At 38.7% G+C, this 23,728-nt stretch overlaps 1 protein-coding gene across 1 annotated transcript in view; it reads left to right on the forward strand.

Moving 5' to 3' along the window:
• Nucleotides 1-22,308, forward strand: part of MTPN (myotrophin) — a 78,663-nt gene extending 56,355 nt beyond the window's left edge. Inside the window, exon 4 of the mRNA XM_005903642.3 lies at nt 19,096-22,308. Within this exon, the coding sequence (XP_005903704.1) occupies nt 19,096-19,182 (87 nt within the window). The 3' untranslated portion in view covers nt 19,183-22,308. The remainder of the gene's footprint in view (nt 1-19,095) is intronic.
• Nucleotides 22,309-23,728: the final 1,420 nt, after the last annotated feature.

The raw sequence follows: 23,728 nt of genomic DNA on the forward strand, positions 1-23,728 counted from the left end.
TTACATGCGGATTTTTTTCAGTAGTAAATGCTGAACATACTGCACGATGCATGGTTGGGTGAATCCACAAATGCGGAGGAACCACAGATACAAAGAGCCAACTATAAGTTACAAATGGATTCTCAGCTACACAACTGTATTATTCCACTGGTACATCATTAGCATAAGGGAAAAGCCAAAATAATATTTTAAAACTCAATATGATCACAAGTAATGATAAAAACAAAAATTACAAAAACAAAAGAGTTGCTAGAATGTATAAAATCAAACCACATGATTTGATTTTATATTTAAATCAAGCTATGCCATTTACTGGACAATTTTAATTTTAATGCAGTGGAAGATGAAGTTATGACACAAGTGGGAATTTAAGATATTTAATTCTTTATTATCCATATAGCAAAAAAGGAAGCTAACATCTATGGAAAATATAACTTTTGTTCATGTAATCTCCAAATACATAAGGTGACAATAAAGGAAGTTAAACAACTTCCTAAAGTCTAACAGAAAGTAATGGAATCAAGATTTTTTCCAAGATATGACTCCACACATGTTCTTTCTCCTTGAGAGTTCATTTTCAGACTTATCATTATGGACAATTATGAGAAATGATTATATTTTTGCAGGTAAAAGCTGTTGGCCTTATTTTTTATTGTTACACTCATGATTGAAAAAAAATGTAGAAATCAACACTTGTGAGCCTTTCACTTCAAGACTGAGGTCTGAACATATGCCAGGGTATCCCCCTTTAGTCCTCTGATAATAGAAAAGAGGTTTTTTAAAATAAATGAATTGACATCTGCTTTAAACCATAAGATGGGATTCATGAGACAATAAATTATCCTTGAGAGACAGAAAGCAGGTGATATAAAGCTGAAGAAGGCATTCCCAAATATAAGCAAGAGAGGACTGTTGCAAGTTAGGAGTCGATCCAAGGCAGCTTGAAGCCCACAAGTGGTCAGCACCCAAGGAATAAGCAAGAAGTTACTATGTGAATAAAAACAAATATTGAAATATAAAATGATCATGAATGTTTAAAAGTATAAGCTAAAACTGTAGAACTACTAAATAATACTAAATAAGATTCAAGGAAAATGAACAAAACTCCTGGTACTCACCAGATCCAGAGTACATGAGAAACAGTGGTTTGGTGAAAGGAGACAGATGAAACAGATTAAAAATTCAGGCTCCAGAAGCATCCTGGGGAATAGAGTAGTCTTAGGGAGTAAGAAGCCCGAGTGAGGGTATGAAACAGAAGTGGCAGCTGACCCGCAGTCACTAAAACGATAACTTCGACCTAATGTTATGAAAGCAAAAACAGACCATGTAAGCACCTGTCATTTTAAATTGTAATTATCTCACAGTTGAATAAGTTTTTTTTTTTTTTTTTTGCCTGAAAAAAAAACAGGAAACTTTTGGAATAAAAGATATTTAAAAGATGTATAAAAATACTACTGACTTCCTGACTAAAATCTCAAATGCCTGAATAATAGTAATGTTGCAGGCACACATTATGTAGAAGAGAGTTAATCACAGAATGATACTCTCGAACTATGTTATGGCTGATGGATATTCGTAAGTCTGAAATTCATTTATTTTTCACAGTTATGTATAATTTGGCAGCATCTTAATTTCTATGTGGTTTAAAAAACAGTTCTCTGAGAAGTAATTGTTTGCCTGTAACATTAATACACTTGATCAGGCTAGACATTTCCTCTTAATATTAACATTTTCTCTAATCTAGTATAGTATTTAATATATATCAGATTTCTACATTTATACTTACTAAAATTCTTTATAATTTATGTAATTCTTTTGATAATAAAAGATTTTAAGACATCTCCTTGTTTCCTTAATTCTAAGGAAAACTGTCTCTAAATAATCCACTCTAGGGTATTGTGGGGAAAAGGGAAATACTTAACATCAAAGTAAACATTTATGTTTACTGTCATTTAGAATTCAGACAGACAAGTATTCATTACTCTTGTGTATGTTTATACTCTGTCCCTTATATGCGATATACTACTATTAAAAATGACCACTCAACCTCCTAGTAAATAAGAATTCTTTTAAACAAATAAAAGGCACCCTAGCATGAGAGAATCACAAATCTTATAATATTTAATGAGTTTTTAAAATATAATTACTGTTTTATTCTTACAGAATCAAACTGGCAATATACTTATTATTATAAGTTCATTTGTTGGTAGAGACATTTAGCATACTAAGCTATATCTGAGAGAGAAAAGTCCAAAATAAACTTGGCTTTTTTGTTTTCTGTTATTTCTCTGCTTTACACTGTGTCACAGAATGTACCTCCTTAGGATGTCTCCTGTAACCTTTCAGGAGAAATATGTAACCACTGATGTTTGTGCAACTTTGATGCACAGCTGATTCAGACCACTCTATGTTCATTGTGTGGATAAATGAGTGAAAAACAGATTTACTCAATGGCCTTCCTTTTATAAAAAGGAAGTTAAAATGATTAACATCTTATGTACAACTGCTGTAGAGAATAAAAAGTACTAAAACTGCTAATATTAGAAAAGCATCTTACCTGATAATACTGAAGATTTTGCTCAATATGTTTTCTATTCTATGCTGTACTTGAAAAAACTCAAGCAGCCAGTTGATAATAAAATTTGCATATCCCTCTCAAATACCAGCATTGTCAAAAGAGGTGTCTGTGGTACATTTTCTGTTGCTTGAATTGAGAATCAAGATACAAGGGCTTAGAAGTCCACCCCTTTTCAGCTTAAACAAGTAGATGTATGGTAGGTAGAAACATTTTTTTACTCAAATTACTCACTGTTCCACTCCTGGTAAAATCTAAACAGTTTTGCATATTCTCAAAGCACACATACTATTGATTATTGCTTTAACCCCCAAAGTTCTTTTCCATGTAACATGGGCAAGTTTAGTTTTAAAAAATTTTTAGTTCTAGTGACCTACAAAGAACTGAGCAATACCTTTTCTGAATTGCCTTATTTTAAGAAACTGCATGAGGAAAGAACTAGCAGGCTTGATATAGCTAGAAAAGTGCCCCCAGATGCTGGAGAAACCAGTTGTTATACTGTTTTGATACACCTTACAAATCTCATCCACAAGTATGTCCTTTGTAAGCTTTTTTTTTTTTTTTTTTTTACCTATTTAGCTCTTTCAGACTGGAGTGCGTTGTTATTTTAGATAGTTTCTGTTAGTGACATAAAGTGTGTCCTGTGATGTCACACGCCTCCAAGTTTGGCTTTCAGTTCTTAATAACTTTGTGGCTTTAAATAAATTCCTTATCGTCTCAGCCTGAATGTTCTCTTCTGAGACATGGGGCTAGTACTTACCACATAGAGTTGATGAGAAGGTAAATGAATTAGCTCCTAGTTAAAATAGTACTTATACCTAAGAAATGTCATTTAAGTGCTTTACATATATTGATTCATTTAATCATCACAGTAATCCCATGAAGTGGGTACGATTTTTAATCCCCCATTTTACAGATGGGGAAACCGAGGCACCAAGCATTGGGAAGCTTTCCCAGGATTGCACAGCTCATTAGGAGGAGAATGAGGATTCAAGCTCCACTACTTTGACACCAGAGCTGTAACATAAGAACAAATCCAAGACCATTATATATGCAGCTGAAAATGAGCTGTGGTCACGGTCTCCAAATGAGAAGTACAGCGAAACATAGAATGTGTCTCATTGCTCCGGGGGTGGAGAAGGGGCTTCATTTGTTAGCTTTTGTTATGTAAATAGGTTGGGGTGGCTACTTTTCTCTTGAAGAGTTAATCGAGGTTATAAGAATCAGTTTTTTATTTTTTTCAAACTAAAAGGTTAAAATAGCAACACAGCCTACCACATAAATTAGAAGTCCTCGCAAGTATAGTCGTTCATATTGTCGTTCATTGTCATGCCATTTCCTGTTGCTTGTTTAGCACATTGTTTAGAGAGGCAGACGGGGTGCATGGCCCTGAAGTTAGCAAAGACAGATTTAATACCTGGTCCTATGACTTCCCCGGGTTTGATTCCTGGGTTGGGAAGATCCCCTGGATAAGGAAATGGCAACCCACTCCAGTATTCTTGCCTGGAGAATCCCATGGACAGGGGAGCCTGACAGGCTACAGTCCACAGGATTGTCTGAGTCGAACATGACTTAGCGACTAAACCACCACCTGTGACTTCACAGCCAGTAAAGCACAGTTAGCAGATAATTAAAGACTGTGACAAATACTCTTAAGAGAAGTGGAGTTCAACTGTAACAAAACTCCTGCTACAGAGATTTAAACAAGAAAGTGGCTTCCCCTTTTTGTGGCTGAATAATATTTCACTGTTTAACTCATTTTTAAGAGAGATTAACAGAATTTTTGATGAAGGACTTTGTGCAGAGATCATGTAAGCCTTACCATTTTATGTAAAGCAAATAAAACATCGGCAAAGAGGTTAAGGAACTTGCCTAAAGTCACACAGCTACTTTGGGGTAGAATTGGGATTCACAGGTTCAGTATGTCCTTGATCCAGACCACCTGCTTGATTTTTTTTTTTTTTTTTTTGAAGTGTAGCTGTACAATGTTGTATAAGTTACAAGTGTACAGTATATTTTTTTAAATTGAAGTATAGTTGATTTACAATATTGTGTTTCAGGTGTACAGAAAAATGATGTGATTATACATATATATGTGTATATCTGTTCTTTTTAAATTCTTTTCCATTATAGGTTATTATAAGATACTGAATATAAACCCTTGTTTATATATGGTAGTGTGCATCTATTACAGTTTATCCCTCCCCTACCCTTCCACTTTCTATGTCTGTGAATCTGTTTTTGTTTTATATATAAGTTCATTTGTACTGTTTTTCAGATTCCACATGTAAGTGATGCCATATAATGTTTGTCTTTGACTTGCTATATTTAGGATAATCTCTAGGTCCATCCAGTGATTCACAATTTTTTTAAGGTTATATTCCATTTATAGTTATTATAAAATATTGGCTATATTTTATATCCTTTCCATTTGTGACAACATAGAGGGACCTTGAAAGCATTATGCTGAATGAAGTAAGTCAGAGAAAAACACCATATGATCTTACTTAACGTGGAATCTAAAACAAAACTCACAAATACAGAGAACACATGATGTTGATGGTTGCCAGAAAGGTACAGGCTTACAATTATCAGATAAATAAGTCCTGGGGATGTAACATAAAACATGGTAACCATAGTTAACAATACTGTATTATACATCTGAAAGTTATTAAGAGAGTAAATTGTATACTTCTCATCCTAAGGAAAAAACTTTGTACCTCTGTGTAGTGATAGATGTTGACTAGTCTTATTGTGGTATCATTTTGCAGTATATCCATATATCAGATCATCTAGTGTCATGTTCTATGTCAGTTACATCTCAAAGAAAAAGTGGCCTGAAGGTATGACAGTCCAAGGCTGAATGACTGGCTCCCCTTGTCCTTAGCATCTCACACTCTCTTCTCCCCTGTCTCCCCTAGTCCTTACTATCTAAAAACAACTAAGGATTCTCTTGTCCCTGGGGCTTTATGGAGAAAGAAAGCTGTCCACAGGAGAGGCTAGCTCTGTGCCAGAGGGCAGCTTACAGCTTTAAGCGAGTCTGGGGATTCAGTTTCTTCTCTGTAGGGGAGGAAAGTACAGAAAAAAAGGGGACTGTACTAGACTTTAGATAAGCCAGGCTACAGTGTCAGCCTTGAAGTGTGGTCAGCAACATGCCCTTGCATACAGGAGGAGAGAAGCCAAGCCAAGTCACTGTCTGGAAAATTCCAGAAGGGCTTCACAGAGAATAGCAGTTGAATAAGAGTTAGTTGAGTGGTTAAAGGGAGAGGACAAAGAATTGCTTTGTTCCTTTACATTTTAAGAGTCTTGTGGGACATTTAATACCAGATATATTCATTCAGGCATTCATTTTGTATTTGATTCTGACCCGCTTTCTTTCCAAAAGTGAGTTGAATATATCAAACCATGGTTGCTAAGTTGTTATATAGTGGTTATATTCTATCAGTTCAGTTCAGTCGCTCAGTCGTGTCCGACTCTTTGCAACCCCATTAATCACAGCACGGCAGGCCTCCCTGTCTATCACCAACTCCCGGAGTTTACTCAAACTCACGTCCATTGAGTCAGTGATGCCATCCAGCCATCTTATCCTCTGTCGTCCCCTTCTCCTGCCCCCAGTCCCTCCCAGCATCAGAGTCTTTTCCAGTGAGTCAACTTTTCGCATGAGGTGGCCAAAGTACTGGAGTTTCAGCTTTAGCATCATTCCTTCCAAAGAACACCCAGGGCTGATCTCCTTCAGAATGGACTGGTTGGATCTCCTTGCAGTCCAAGGGACTCTCAAGAGTCTTCTCCAACACCACAGTTCAAAAGCATCAATTCTTCGGTGCTCAGCTTTCTTCACAGTCCAACTCTCACATCCATACATGACTACTGGAAAAACCATAGCCTTGACTACATGGACGTTTGTTAACAAAGTAATGTCTCTGCTTTTTAATATGCTCTCTAGGTTGGTCATAACTTTCCTTCCAAGGAGTAAGCATCTTTTAATTTCATGGCTGCAGTCACCATCTGCAGTGACTTGGAGTCCAAAAAAAAAAAAAGTCTGACACTGTTTCCACTGTTTCCCCATCTATTTCCCATGAAGTGATGGGACCAGATGCTATGATCTTCGTTTTCTGAATGTTGAGCTGTAAGCCAACTTTTCCACTCTCCTCTTTCGCTTTCATCAAGAGGCTTTTTAATTCTTCTTCACTTTCTGCCATAAGGGTGGTGTCATCTGCATATCTGAGGTTATTGATATTTCTCCCGGCAATCTTGATTCCAGCTTGTGCTTGCTTCTTCCAGCCCAGTGTTTCTCATGATGTACTCTTCATATAAGTTAAATAAGCAGGGTGACAATATACAGCCTTGACGTACTCCTTTTCCTATTTGGAACCAGTCTGTTGTTCCGTGTCCAGTTCTAACTGTTGCTTCCTGACCTGCATATAGGTTTCTCAAGAGGCAGGTCAGGTGGTCTGGTATTCCCCATCTCTTGAAGAATTTTCCACAGTTTATTGTGATCCACACAGTCAAAGGCTTTGGCATAGTCAATAAAGCAGAAATAGATGTTTTTCTGGAACTCTCTTACTTTTTTGATGATCCAGCGGATGTTGGCAATTTGATCTCTGATTCCTCTGCCTCTTCTAAAACCAGCTTGAACATCTGGAAGTTCACGGTTCACGTATTGCTGAAACCTGGCTTGGAGAATTTTGATTGTATTCTATGATCTGTGGTTATAGTCTAAGGTTGTAAAACAGTGTCTGCTGCTGCTAAGTCACTTCAGTCGTGTCCAACTCTGTGCAACGCAACATACAGAGAAACATCCACCAGTGTTGTGTGTGTATTTGTATCTAAATGCTCATTTTTTAATTAATTTGATAAATTTTTCATTGAAACACAGCTGCTTAGTATTCTAACAGTTAATCAGCATAATTATAATTATCTTTGCCACAAAAGTCTTTTGTCAATATAATATCAGATAACCTCAGTACAAGTTTAAGAATTTCAGTCTTAAAATGTTACTAATCCAGTTTTTTGGCCTATTTGTCCAGATTAAGAACTGGTAGTATAAAGCAGAATTGTAAGAAGTAGATAAAGATATGCTCTTGTTGATTCATGCCAGCATACCTTATCTTTTGGCTACATTGTAAACTATTCTATTGAAGGGCAGAGATAGTATGACTTTAATTTTTTAAAAAACATTTCCTATAGTCTGTGACTTACTGTCAAATAACACCATTTGCAGCAACATGGACATACCTAGACAATGTCATACTGAGTGAAATTTTAAGTCAGGCAGAGGAGGTGAAATAGCATATGATGTCAGTTGTATGTGGAATCTAAAACGAAATGATACAAATGAACTTAACGTACAAAACAGACTCACAGACTTTGAGGACGATCTTATGGTTGCCAGGGCTGGGGCAGTGGAGGGGAGGATGGGGAGAGGGTAGGTTTGGGATGGACATGTATACACTGCTATAATTAAAATGGATAACCAACAAGGACCTACTGAATAGCACAGGGAACTCTGCTCAGTGTTACCCGGCAGCCTGAATGGGAGGCGAGCTTGAGAGAGAATGGATACATGTATATGTATGGCTGAGTCCCTTCCCTGTTCACCTGAACTATCACAGCATTGTTAATCGGCTACACACCAATACAAAATACAGAGTTTAAAAAATAATGCATGATTATCTAAAGCTATAACTACACACCAATACAAAATACAGAGTTTAAAAAATAATGCATGATTATCTAAAGCTATAACTTTTGAAAAAAATTAAGAAATTTCTTGTGAGACCTTAAGGCTTTTTTACTCCCTAGAATGACAAATGACCTCTCTTTCTGCTGAGGCCACTTAACTTGGCCGTAGCATCCTTTTCGTCCTCCAGGAAACTTGATCATGACTTGAATCATGCTGTAAATGTAAGATGAACCTAGTCCTGATCTAGTCTGTTATTACATATAGTAATAGTCTATATCAATTAATTTTAAAAGCATTTACTTTTTATAGTATTTTATTGCCTGTTAGACACTGTGCAAGGCTTTGTGAACTTAGCAACTGTTAAGCTTAGTACTGGTGTCAACATATTTGGTAAAATGTAAAACAAGGGCATTAAAGTGTTTTGATCGCTGTGGCAGGAGTTTATATGTAACCCAGCAGGGATCTAAAGGAAGGAGAGGTCACATGTCCTGGGAGTCAGAGGCCTAGTGTGATATAAATAAGAATGTCATTACAACTTCAGGGACCACAAATGTAGCTTCAAAAAGCAGTTGACACTTGAGTCCTCGAAACTTAGTGTCCAGGAATCGAATAGAGAACTGCATTACCTTTCAAAGCAGAAGCATCAGTGTGAGAAAAGTCACAGAGGCAAGAGAGACCTGACGTGTTAATGCATTAGAGTAAGGGAGATTGTTCAGCACAGCTGCAGCATGGGATTTAACAAGAAATTTAGCAAGAGGTGGGTAGTGAGCAGATTATACCTTATGTATCACATGATTTATCTTGTTTTCTTCTGTGAGGATGCCATTAAAGGCGTTTATGTAGGTGAGTATTACGATCAGACTTGAATTTTACAAAGATCACCCAAACAGATGTATGGAGTCTGAGTTGGAGTAGCAGGAGAATTGAAAAAAGAAACTATTGCATTAGAATTTACATATGAAAATACTGAACTGAGATAGTAGCAAGGACAGGTGGGAAATTTTAAGAACATTATTGTCTAAAGACTTAGTGACTGATTACATGTGAAGTAAGCAAAAAAAAAAAAAAAATGCATAGTATCTCCACATTTAACATGATAGAGAATGTTCCAGATAAAGAAATAAGTTGGTAAAAAAACATTATGGATTCACTTTAGGAAAGGCTCCATTTATAGTATTTCTGGGACTAAAGTAGGTAAGTCTCAGTGTGTGTGAGTGGTGGGGAAAGCTTTAAAGATCAGGGTAGACGTTCAAAATGAATACATAAGTCAGAAGTTAAATCATAACGTGGATGAGATCTGGCAAAAGCATACTGAGCAAGTGGTGAAGATGCCTGCCAAAAATCAGAACCATGGAGAATCCAGCATTTAAATAAAGTTGAGAGAAAGTAAAGGGGAGGAGGGTGGAGTGGAAGGAGTAAGAAGGAGAGGCAGGCTAGACAGAATTTAGAGATAATATTCCAGAGTATTTTCAGGACAGCATAGGTTAGGGTGCAAATTGCCTTTCATGTCCAGTGTTTACTCTTCTTTTAAAAAGAGAACCTTCATGTTTTAACTTGGTGCATAGTGGCGGCCTAGCTAGTACTTGCATCTCAGTTTGTCTTGCAGTGGCTGGGGCTTTGTGTCTAAGTTTGGCCTGATGGGGTGTGCACAGATGTGTGCCATTTCTAGATCACCTAACATATGAGGCCACTTGCTACGGACTTCACGCCCACATCTAGCAGGCTGGAAGCAGATGTGGAGGTGAGCACACTAAGCATTACTGTTCTATGAGAGAGAAATAAGTTAACTTAGTTTAATTCATTGTGCTTTAGCCTCTGTTATAGCAGTTTAGCCAAACAGATAGGATAAAAAGTTGTTATTTGTAAATGAATGAATAGGACTGAGGAAGAACTCAGCTGTGGATCTCCTGACTCTGTCATTTGAGAGGAGTGCACAGGGTTTTGATACTGGAACAGTAGAAACAAAACTAATCATAGTAGTCTGCCAGGTGCCACAGTGAGCAGTGTTTACCCAGAAGTAATTTTTAATTAAATTTAATTGGAGGCTAATTACTGTACAATACTGTGGTGGCTTTTGCCATACATTGACATGAATCAGCCACAGGTGTACATGTATCCCCCATGTCAAACCCACCCCCGTCCGCATCCCATCCCTCTGGGTTGTCCCAGCGCCCTGGCTTTGAGTGCCCTGTTTCATGCATTAACCTTGGACTGGTCATCTGTTTCACATATGGTAATATACATGTTTCAATGCTGTTCTTTCAAATCATCCCACCCTCGCCTTCTCCCACAGAGTCCAAAAGTCTGTTCTTTATATCTGTGTCTCTTTTGCTGTCTCACATGTAGGGTTGCCGTTACCATCTTTCTAAATTCCATGTGTGTGTTAATATACTGTATTGGTGTTTTTCTTTCTGACTTTACTCTGTATAATAGGCCCCAGTTTCATCCACCTCATTAGAACTGATTCAGATGTGTTCTTTTTAATAGCTGAGTAATATTCCGTTGTGTATATGTACTGCAACTTTCTTATTCATTTGTCTGCCAGTGGACATCTAGGTTGCTTCCGTGTCCTAGCTATTGTAAACAGTGCTGCGATGAACATTAGGGTACATGTGTCTCTTTAAGTTCTGGTTTCCTCAGTGTGTATGCCCAGGAGTGGGATTGCTGGGTCATATGGCAGTTCTATTTCCAGTTTTTAAAGGAATCTCCACACTCTTCTCCATAATGGCTGTACTAGTTTGCATTCCCACCAACAATGTAAGAGAGTTCCCTTTTCTCCACACCCTCTCCAGCATTTATTGTTTGTAGACTTTTTGATGGCAGCCATTCTGACCGGCGTGAGATGGTACCTCATAGTGGTTTTGATTTGCATTTCTCTGATAATGAGTGATGTTGAGCATCTTTTCATGTGTTTGTTAGCCATCTGTATGTCTTCTTTGGAGAAATGTCTGTTTAGTTCTTTGGCTCATTTTTTGATTGGATCATTTATTTTTCTGGTATTGAGCTGCATGAGCTGCTTGTGTATTTTTGAGATAATTCTTTGCTTTCAGTTTTTCGCCATTGAAGATAATGTTTGCTGTGGGTTTATCATATATGGCTTTTATTATGTTGAGGTATTTTCCTTCTGTGCCTGCTTTCTGGAGAATTTTTATCATAAATGGGTGTTGAATTTTGTCAAAGGCTTTCTCTGCATCTGTTGAGATAATCATATGGGTTTTTATCTTTCAGTTTGTTAATGTGGTGTATCACATTGATTGATTTGCAAATATTGAATCCTTGCATCCCTGGAATAAAGCCCACTTGGTCATTATGTATGATCTTTTTAGTATGTTGTTGGATTCTGTTTACTAGAATGTTGTTGAGGATTTTTACATCTATGTTCATCAGTGATATTGGCCTGTAGTTTTCTTTTTTCGTGTGGCATCTTTGTCTACCCAGCAGTAATTTAAGCATTGTTTTTATATATTAACTGTAAATTTCTCTCAGTATTCAGGACCAGATAGCTTTACTAGTGAGTTCTACCAAACATTTAAAGAAGAGTTAATATCAGTCCTTCTCAAACTCTTCCCAAAAACATCAGTACAGATGGGACCGCTTCCAGTCTCATTTTACAAGGCCAGCATTTCCTCATCCAAAACCAGACAAGGATGCCACAAGAAAATTGCAGGCCAGTATCCCTGATGAACATAGATACAGAAATCCTCAACAAAATGTCAGCAAACCAAACTCAGCAATACATTAAAAGTTTCATACTCCATGATCAGATTATTCCAGGGACACAAGGACAATTCAGAATCTGCAAATCAATCATTGTGATATAATGCAATAACAAGGATAAAAATCATATGATTATTTCAGTAGATGCAGAAAAAGCATGGACATAATTTAACATTCATTCATAATGAAAACACTCAATAAATCAGATAGAGAGGGAATATACCACAGCATAACAAAGGCTGTATTATGACCACAACCTGTATATCATACTCAACTGCGAAAAACACAGCTTTTCCTCTAAGATAATGAACTAGATGAGGATGCCCACTCACACCACTTATTTAACATAGTACTGGAAATCCCTAGCCAGAGCGGTTAGAGAAGAAAAGAAATAAAAGGTATCCAGTTTGAAAGGGAAGAAGTAAAATGTTCTCTTTTTGCCAATGACACAACATATATTATAGAAAACCCTAAAGACTCCACTAAAATAACTTAGAACTATTCACCTAATTCAGTTAAGTATCAGGATACAAAACCAATATCCAAAAATCTGTTGTGTTTCTATATACTAATTACAAATTATAAGAGAATTTAAGTTCCACTTAAAATAATTGCATCAAAAAGAATGAAATACCTAGGAGTAAATTTAACCGAGAAGGCAGAAGACTCATTCGTATGCTGAAAACTACATTGATGAAATATATTGAAGAAGACACAAATAAATGGAAAGATACTTTGTGCTCATGCATTGGCAGAATTAATATTGTTAAAATGTCCATATTGCCCAAAGAAGCTTTAATGCTGTTCCTATCAGAATTCCAATGGCAATTTTAATAGATTAAACAGTGCTAAAATTTGTATGGAACCACAGCAGATCCTGAATACTCAAAGCAATCTTGAGAAAAAATAACAAAGCTAGCGGTGTCACACTTCCTGATTTCAAACTGTATTACAAATATGTAGGAAGCAAAATTGCTCCCCAGGTGGCCCAGTGGTAATAAATCTCCCTGCTGATGCAGAAGACACAGATGTGAGTTCAATCCCTGAGTTGCGAAGAGTAGGAAATGGCAACCCACTCCAGTGTTCTTGCCTGGGAAATTTCACGGACAGAGGAGCCTGGTGGGCTATGTCCATGGGGTCACAAAGAGTCGGACATGACTGAGCATACATGCACAAGAAGCAAAACAGTACAGTACTGACATAAAACCAGGTACATAGATCAGTGGAACAGAAAATAGAGAACCCCAAAATAAACCCGTGTGTGTGTGTGTGTGTATACACACATGAAATTAAAAGACGCTTGCTCCTTGGAAGAAAAGTTGTGACCAACCTAGACAGCATATTAAAAAGCAGAGACATTACTTTGCCAGCAAAGGTCCATCTAGTCAAAGCTGTGGTTTTTCCAGTAGTCATGTGTGGATTTGAGAGTTGGACTATAAAGAAAGCTGAGCACTGAAGAATTGATACTTTTGAATGTGGTGTTGGAGAAGACTTTTGAGAGTCCCTTGGACTGCACAGAGGTCCAACCAGTCCATCCTAAAGGAAATCAGTCCTGAATATTCATTGGAAGGACCGATGCTCAAGCTGAAGCTCCAATACTTTGGCCACCTGATGCAAAGAACCGACTCATTGGAAAAGACCCTGCTGGAAAAGATTGAAGGCAGGAGGAGAAGGGGATGACAGAGGATGAGATGGTTGGATGGCATCACCCACTCAGTGGACATGAGTTTGAGTAAACTCTGGGAGTTGGTGATGGACAGAGAAGCCTGGTGTGCTGCAGTCCATGGGGTCACAAAGAGTCGGACATGACTGAACGACTGAACTGATACACACACAGTCAACGAATTTACCGTTAAGCAGCTAAGAGTATACAATAGGGAAAGGACAGTGTGGTCCATTAATGATATTGAAAAGTGGACAGGTATATGCAAAAGAATGAAACTGGACCACTATCTTACAACTACACACAAAAATTAACTCAAAATGGATTAAAGACTTTAAAATAAGACCTGAAACCATGGAACTTCAAGGAAAAAAAACATGGATGATAAGCTCCTTGCCATTCATTTTGGTGATAAGTTTTTGAATTTGGCACCAAAAACAAAACCATCAACAAGATGAAAGGGCAACCTATCGAATGGGAGAGAATTATTTGCAAATCATATATATGATAAGGGGTTAATAACCAAAACAGAATATTCACATAACAGGAAAAAAACTCAGTTAAAAAAATCTTATTTTAAAATGGATAGAGGATCTGAATAGACATTTTTTACAAAAGATATTCAGATGGCCAGCAGGTACATTAAAAGGTTCCTCAACATTAGTAATCATCAGGGAAATATAAATCAAAACCACAATGAATTGTCACCTCACGCCTATTAGAATGGCTGTTATCACGGATATAAGAAACAGTAAGTGTTGGCAGGGATGTGAAAAAAAGGGAACCCTTGTGCACTATTGGCTGGAGAAGGCAATGGCACCCCACTCCAGTACTCTTGCCTGGAAAATCCCATGGATGGAGGAGCCTGGTGGGCTGCAGTCCATGGGGTCGCTAGGAATCAGACACGACTGAGCAACTTCACTTTCACTTTTCACTTTCATGCATTGGAGAAGGAAATGGCAACCTACTCCAGTGTTCTTGCCTGGAGAATCCCAGGGACGGGGGAGCATGGTGGGCTGCTGTCTATGGAGTCGCACTGAGTCGGACACGACTGAAGCGACTTAGCAGTAGCAGCAGTGCACTATTTGCAGGGTGTAAGTTGGTGCAGCCTCTGTGGAAAACAGTATGGAGGGGCCTCAGGAATTAAAAATAGGACTACTATATGATCCAGCAGTTCTACTTCTGGGTGTTTATCTGAAGGAAACAGAAATCCTAACTCAAAAAGATATCTGTACCTTGTGTTCACTGCAGCATTATTTACTGTGACCAAGACTTGAAAATAACCTGTGTGAATAAAGAAAATGTGATATATGCGCGTGTGTATATATACACATACACACTGCAATGGAATATTATTCAGCTATTTAAAAAAAGAAAATCCTGCCATTTGTAACAACAGAGAGGCCTTGAGGGCATTGTGCTAAGTGAGATATATTGGACAAAAACAAATACTGTATTATCTCATTCATATGAATCTCAAAACTCATTTGGGGGCAAGGATTGGGTGAAGGTAGAGAAAGTATCTTACAGAGCAGAGATACTGTCAGAATTGATGAAACAAGAAGCACAGGTTTAAATAAACACATCACACATTTACAGAGAAACAAAACTGCTGTTTTTAAGTGTAAGAAATCGGGAGGGTCTGGGGTAGAAGGTGGTAGTGTGCTAGAGCCGCATCTGCGTGGTGGGGAATCAGAAGGTAATATCTAAAGTTAATAACTCCAGTGGCATGAGTGTATTAGAGCCATGGAACGATCCCTGGAACTAATAACAGTTGATTGAAAATGGTTTCCTCGAGGAAGGGTTGAGGCCAGATATTTCTTAAGTTCTCCAGTCAGCTACCAAAAAATCATTTTCTTTTAATATCTTTTTCCACATTGACAGAACTGCTCTATCATTTTTAGAAGAACTGGTTTGAGTTCATTAAATTTATCCCTAACATTTATTTTTGATGCTATCATAAATGGAATTGTTTTCTTGGTTTTATTTGGAAATTTTGGATATTAAGCCTTTTAATAATACAAAATGTCCCTCTTTGTCTCTGGTAATACTTCTTTATCTTAAAGTTTTTTTGTGTGGTGTAAGAGTCACTCTGTTTCTCTTATGCTTACTCATTTATTTTTAAAAGCGATACATGCACATACATATTTAGGACATAGTAGATAGAAACACTAGAATGTTAATGTTGTATCTGGCTTATAGAATAATGAGTATTATGGGGGCTTTTTTGGTGTGTCTTCTGAGTTCTGTGATTAGTTTGTGTTATAATTAGGAAAAAAGAGATGGCATATATAAAATTTTAGATACTTTTATCAGCTAGATTTTTGGGGTTGCAAATAGCAGAATTTGACTCTCACAAGTAGAAGATAATTGGACTAATCATAGAATCAGTTGGCAAGTTGGAGTACTGGGCTGAGAAGAGGCCAGAACTATGCCAGCTGTGTGACTTTAGATAGGAGAGACTTCTCTGCTGCCTTTTCTGGGTGACGCCACAGAAATAAGTGAGCTCTGACTTCTTGTTGCCTTTCTTTTGCTCTCTTCAGTCAAGATTCAAAATCCGGAAGTGAGTGTCCTGCTCTGATGGTTGGCAAGAAAAGTACCTGGCACCTTAAGTTATAGTTTGAGGAGTCCACACAATAGGGACAAATGATTCCCTAGAATGAAATTAGGATGCTGTTATCAAAAGAAGGGAAGTGAACTCTGGCAGCTAAAAAGCAACAGATGTTCACTGTGATATTTGACTTTTTGTTAATGCAGAATTACAGTTTACAGTGCTAGTCATAAAAACAGTTACCAATAAGAATAATTGTTTTGTTAAAAATAGAACCACCATATGATCCACTTCTGGCCTTATAAGCCAGACGAAACTATAATTCTAAAAAAGAGACATGCACCCCTCTGTTCACTGTTTACAGTAGCCAAGACATGGAAACAGCCGAAATGTCCACCAACAGATGAATAAAGATGTGGTGCATATATTACGGTGGAATACTCCTCAGTCATAAAAAGGAATGAAAGTACGCCATTTGCAGCAACATGGATGGGCCTAAAGATTGTCATACTAAGTGAAGTAAATCAAAAAGAGAAAGACAAATACCATATGATATCACTTATATGTAGGGTCTAAAGTATGACACAGATGAACCTGTCTGTGAAACAGAAACAGGGACACAGAACAGACTGGTGGTTGCAAAGGGATAGTGATGTGGAAGAGGGATGGATTGGGAGTTTGGGATTAGCAGATGCAAACTGGCATATATAGAATGGTGAACAATACGGTCCTACGTAAACCATAATGGAAAAGAATATGAAAAAAAATGTATATACGTATAACTGAGTCACTTTACTGTGCAATAGTAATTAACACAACAGTGTCTTTCAGCTAGACTTCGGTAAAAAAAATTTTTAAGAATTTGTTTTGAATACAACTGACCCAATTATTGTCACTTAACCTGTGTTGGCATGCTCGCCACTGAAGTTCTCACTTGCAGATTTCTCTGTCACTTGACTGTAAGTTCCGTGTATCTCATAGTGCAGTTAAAATCACTTAGAAAAGGAGAAAGCAAACCTTTATATTCGTAATGGGGAGGACTTTGTGATAATTTAACACTTGCTAGAATTTCTGTCATCTCCTTCCTGGCTCACCTAATCAGCTTGTACTTACTCATCAAGACCCAGCTCAAGCATTACCTCATCCAGAAAGACTCTTGCACACTCCTACCTCATCCCATTCTAGTTTATGGGCCACTCACCACTGTGCATAGTGCTCTTTTTGTTCTCATCCCATTGTATCATAATTGTTCATTTGTTTGTCTCTCACACGAGCCAGACTGGCAGAGTGTATCTTGTTTTTCCTTTGATTCTCCAGCCCCTACGCCTAGGAAGTCCCATCGAGAGAGGAGTCTGATTGGCTACCATCCCTGAGGTCACAAGAGTCGGACACGACTTAGTGACTGAATCACCACAAGCCCCTTACACAGTGTCTATACATCAGTCAGTCAGTAAATATTTGTTGAATGATTGAATGGGTTTCCCAGAGAAAGGGGGCAGGGCATTCCCTATGGAACCCAGCAATGTAAAGGTATGGAATGGTTTAGGAATGGTGAGACATTCTAGAGGATTAGCACATTGAACGATGAATGGGAGGAGAGACTGGTGAATTTGACTGACTTTGATTTCTACATGACGGTGTACTCCAAGTTTAGACAGTTCTGTAGGCCTCAGGAAGAGGAGAGACTTGGCGATGGAGGAGGACAGGACACTAGAGGTTATTTGATGAATACATCCTGGTTGGGCTGGAGCTCTCAGAGCACCCTCAGATGGTGGAGTGTTGCTGGCACGGGGAGTTAGAGAGTTCAGACACAGTTTGGGAGCAAATTCACCTCCCGTGCACCAGGCACTTGTTTAAATACTGGGGACACAGTAGTGGATAATATGAATAAGATTTCTACTTCCCATTGAGTTTTTATTCTAATAAGGGAAGATGGATAAGAACAACAGACACTAACCAAAGCATATGTACACATTCTCAAAACTGCAGTGCCATGTTGGAAGTAAAATGTCCAGAACAGCACTCTCCTCCTGAAGCACAAGGGAGCAAACTGGAGAGACTCTCTCTGGAGTGTAGCAGGGACCCTCCCTTCCTGGCTTACATTCCAGTCCTTTACTGCTCAGTTTTTGGAAGTATAATGACCAGTGTCATACATGTTCTTTAGGAATTTATCTAAAAGATTTGTAAGTTCTAGATTTTAAAAATATGTGTGTAATATTTATACACTCTCCAAAAAATGTTGCAAAGAAGAAAGTGTTGTCACAGTAATGCTTTTTTTAGCAAAAGTGTTCTCTCCCCACCCTCATTATATACTACACACAGGGATCTTCCTGTTTAAAACTTAATTAGTTAGGTATTATAAGTAATACCTAACCAGAAGGCCATGGCACCCCACTCCGGTACTATTGCCTAGAAAATGCCATGGATGGAGGAGCCTGGTAGGCTGCAGTCCATGGGGTCGCTAAGAGTTGGACATGACTGAGTGACTTCACTTTTCACTTTCATGCATTGGAGAAGGAAATGGCAACCCACTCCAGTATTCTTGCCTAGAGAATCCCATGGACGGAGAAGCCCGGTAGGCTGCAGTCCATGGGGTCGCACAGAGTCGGACACGACTGAAGCGACTTAGTAGTAGTAGTAGTAATTATAAATAAAAACCAGTCATTGCCTATGTTATTGGCAAGTTGTGTTTGTAGTTTGTATATTTCTAGTGCAATATAGTGAAAAATAATCTGATATTTTTACAGCTTAATCTGTATCCTTGACAACTGTTTGGGGGTTTTCCTTCAGTGGAACAGATTCCAGGAGCAAAGAAGTTTTGCATGTGCCAACTAATCTAGCCTTTCATTCTCTTCTCTTGGTTGTAGGCTTGTTTAATGATAAAGGCTCTTTCCTTTGTTTTCCAGGGTGCCGATAAGACTGTGAAAGGTCCTGATGGACTGACTGCCTTTGAAGCCACTGACAACCAGGCAATCAAAGCCCTTCTTCAGTGATGGACGGATGGGCTAACAGCTCTGGAAGAATGACTCTCCTGTGGCCTCACACTGCTGCCTGTCTGTCTGTTACTCTCTATCTGCCAGCTTCTTCAGCTAAAATACTTTTAGAGGGGTGAGGGGAGAGAGAAATTCATAACAAATCAGACTACCAGGAACAAAATAAACAATGTTTGGGAGGAGAGGGAAAAAACAAGATCAGGCTTTTACTAGGATTCCTGATCAGGTCAGCCTCTTTTCCATTTCCAGTTTAAAAAAAAAAAACTGATACCCATGGGAGAGCAAAGACAAAACATACCGTTAATATTTGACCTTTTCAGCTCCCTGGCTAATTTATTAGATTGTGTTGAGGGTCTGATTATACCAAGGCCAACTATATATTTGGTAGCCCTATCTGTGTGAGCAGTAGTGGCTGCTGTGACGAAACTTAGGGTGCTGAGACAAGCAATTAGCTCTAGCCTTCTGCCTTAAGATGCACTCTAGTGGGGATTTCCCAGCGTAGTTACGAGCGCTGCCTGAGGTTGGTGACCAAATCTCCCCTGGTGACTTCCAGCTTTACATGAGAGCTCGGTTAAGGCGAGGGGGCGCACACTCCTCCGCTGCTGGACGGCTGGACTTTGGGTTTCCTCTCCCCCTTCACATGGATTTCATGTCTCTTTAGGTAAAACTGACTAGTTTTATTTATAAAATCTCAAATTTTGGAAGTCTAAAGGAGAAATCATTCCAGTCTGCTTTTTTTTTTCCCTTCCTCTAGATTCAGACATAGAACATTGAAACACTTTCCAACTCTCGCTGGTAGTAAAAGGGGATTTAAACATAGAATCATAGCCATAAGCCTGTTAGATACAGAGAGAACAGTTGTCTTAGTACCTATGGGTTTTCTTCATTTGCTGTTTGAATAGATTGGCCTCACTTCTGTTCGAAGAATCAAGGAACGTTCTTTTGGAATGCCTCTCTCAGACCCACCTTGGATGCTGATTACTTACTGCACCAAAGCTCTCACTGGGGTGAGATTTACTGTTCGGACCAGTTTAACCCCATCTCTTAAAAATACGCATGTCACCAGGTTGCCCAGAGCTGTTGATAGGCTTCTGCTGAATGTATGCCAGCCCACCTGCCTAATATATTTTTGTTTCTTTTCTCTTTTATGCACTGCATAAAATGGGACACCTTCAAATTATATTCTGTATTTTTAAAAATACAGTGCCCTAAAATGGTGTTCTGACCTGCAGAAAATAGACACATTTTCTAATGTTTATTTTTGAGCAGTACAGCTGATTAAAACATACATATACCCTTAAATTTGCTGTCCTGCATATAAAATAAGATTCATTTGACTTGCCATCCATATATGCTTACTAAAAATACTAGCATTTTTCCTTAGCCATGTCATGCAATAATTGAATGTACCTCAAATTTTTAAAAGTGGGGGGAGGGTGGGTTAGGGACTTGTATTCAGATTGTGGTTAATAAAGAATTAATGACAATTTTTTAAGGCCATGTAGCATCCTACAACAGGGTTAAACTAGTACCAAGAATAGTCAGCCTGGCCAATAACAAATCTTACCAGTTGCTGATTGGTTGGTTGATGTGTGGGTTTGTTTGTGTGTATTTTTCCCTGGTGAACCCTTTTTTTATCCTGTGGCTTTTTCACTTAAAACTAGCCTAACCCTGGAATTTTCCTCAAGTCCCAAGAAAACAATCACAGAATACTGGTTTAAATACTTTGATACCTGTGGCTAATTCTGCTGTCTTGATGCAGGCTATTAGAGTTGGATTAGAAGTCAGTAATTAGTGCTTTATGCCATCACTGAACTGAAACACAGTGATCCTCGCTGAAGATGGAGGGCACTCTGTCAGCGTGTACTGTCAGCGTACAAGGTGTTCTGGTATCTTTGTTTTCGCTTCTTGGCATACTGCTGTTTAAAAGGCTCGACTTTTACTCTCTACACAGTTTTCACCTTTACTTTCCGAGTGTTTTCTGTAGTGGGCTACTGTAGAGAGTGTGCTGTTCTATCATTCCTAAATCTGGTCTGCTTCCTCCAGTCACTGGTCCAGAGACCATGTGATTCTTTGTACAGTTTATCCTGGTGTTCCCTGTAATGCAGTAGAGGCTACTTTGCCTTCCCTCTTCTTTCTCAGCCATTTTGTAAACCCCGTAATTATGAAGCGGTTGCTTGAGAAAATAACAGATAAACATAGAATAGACTGACCAAGATGGTTTAGAGTTTGTTTTTTTTTTTAACTAGGTTATTTATAATGTATTTCTGAACCACTTGGCAGAGAAATTTACAACACTTAATGTTCATATTTTGAGTAAAGAAAGCTAAAACCTTGTCTGCTTTTTTGGTACTACATGCATTAGTAAAAGGTTAAGTTTTGTTCTCCACTGCAGTAATATTTAACATCTCAGAAAAAAATCTTGCATGTTCTGTAGTTTTGTATTAAGTCAGTCTTTTCATATGCACTATTTCAAGTGAAAACAGGTGGTTTGCCTGTCTACATTAGTATCCTAACAGGTTCCCCCTGGCAGCTTCAGACTGGCGTCTGTAGACTTACAGTTCAGCTAACGGCACCGGAATCGACCCAGTAGTTCTCTGCATAGCTAACCTTCTAAACCCAGTGGGGCCTGAAGGAGAAGTAGGTGGATGCCATGGGTGGAAGCTGCCAGCAAGCAGGCCCTTCATTCATTGATTTCCTTCCCCCAGATAATGGATTTCAAGTCTATATGTACCTATTTGATTTTTTTCCCCTAAAACTTCAACTGAGCTGCTGTTTTCTTCCATGCAATATTGTATACTCGATTGTGTATAGAAGAAGCTGGTGAAGTGCCCTCCTACATAAGCAATTGCAGTGTTTGCATGCAAAATTCTAAAAAATTTAAATTGTCCTGATTCTATTTTGTAAATGGAGAAACAATCATATCTTTCTAAGCAGTAATGGAGGAAGACTAGTGCTTTGTGCATTTTGATATATTTGAGTTCATTTTTTCCACAGTGTAATACATTTGACACAGTTGGGGTTCTCATTATCCTAGTTCATGTACATCAGAATGCTAAATAATACTGTGTTTAAGTTTTGTGTTGCAAGAACAAATGGAATAAACTTGAATTGTGCTACAGCCAACGTGTCAGGGTTTTTCATTTTTCTCTTCCCTTGGTTACTTTGGGTTATTATCACCTTCCTCCTCTGGTCTTCTTTATAACTGTATTGGTACTTTGCCTTAAACTTTAATCTGAATTTTCCCCCATTTATTCCACTTCTAGAAAGAAAATAAGACTAGGAAAGATTTAATTGAAATAAACTGTACTACTCATCTTATTGAGAGGTTCTGCTCATCTGTGTCAGTTTCCGAGTACACACTGTTTCTAATAAATGAGGAGGAGTTTCTATGAGCAGGCTGTAACTGGGAAACTTTGAAGCGTCAGGATCTTAATAGGTGTTAGAATAGCATCAAGCTAAACCTCTTTAATCCTTTCATACACTTATTTAAGCTATCACAGAACTTTCACAATATATCAGACTGTTAGATTTTGTCCTCTCCTAGACTAGCAACTGTAACCTGGGAACGTGATAGAAATGCCCCCCCCCACCCCCCCACCTGGGCCCAGCAGTCTGTTACAGTGAGCCCTCCAGGTGAATCTAATACACATGAGTTTGTACAAGACAATAAAGAGAAAAACAATAAGCCTGTAAACAAGGTGTCATCAAGGGTGGCTAAACTTCAGTTATGTTCCGGGTAAAAAGAGTAAGATAGAACAGCGGTTCCAGAGATGTAATGCTGGTAAGAATGGTGTGTATTCACGTAGTTGTGGCCAGCTCTGCGGCTTTATGCATGATAGCCATGGGGATTCTCCAGACAATACTGGAGTAGGTTGCCATGCCCACCTCTGGGGGATCTTCCCAACCCAGGGACTGCACCCAGGTCTCCTGCATTACACACAGATTTTACCATCTGAGCCACCAGGGAAGCCTATCCCTTCTCCAGGGGATCTTCCCGACCTAGGAATTGAACTAGGATCTCCTGCACTGCAGGCTGATTCTTTACCAGCTGAACTATGACCCTTCATTATTAGGATTTTTCCCTGAAGGATGTCCCATCAATTGCTGTGGACAGTATTTCCATGGTCTCCAGCAGCAACTCATGGTTACAGTCCTCATAGCTGAATTGCTGAGGCTTGAACCTTGTCCAAGCTCTTTCTTTGAATTCCTGAGTGAGGGGAACATGCAAGTAATTTGGGGAGATATGTCATAAATATCATGCTTATGTCACAGGTCACGGGGATTCCTCTAGTCCAGCCGTGTCCCTGCTGGCTTCTGCCTGGCAGTCTCCTACATACAGCAGGAGAGCCCTCTGGGAGACAAGATGGCTTTTCAACTCTGCTGTCCTATGGAGGCATCAGTGCTTTGGAAATGGATTCTCTACTGCAGTGGGTGTACCACCAACTCAGAAACAGCCACCCTTGTGCCAACAAACCATCTCCTGTTTTAGATCCACCGTCTTTCCCCAGACACTTAAGGAGATCATCACACATCAGCCATAGGA

Source organism: Bos mutus, chromosome 4 (genome assembly GCF_027580195.1).
Source record: "Bos mutus isolate GX-2022 chromosome 4, NWIPB_WYAK_1.1, whole genome shotgun sequence".
In the NCBI taxonomy this organism is placed as follows: Eukaryota; Metazoa; Chordata; class Mammalia; order Artiodactyla; family Bovidae; genus Bos; species Bos mutus.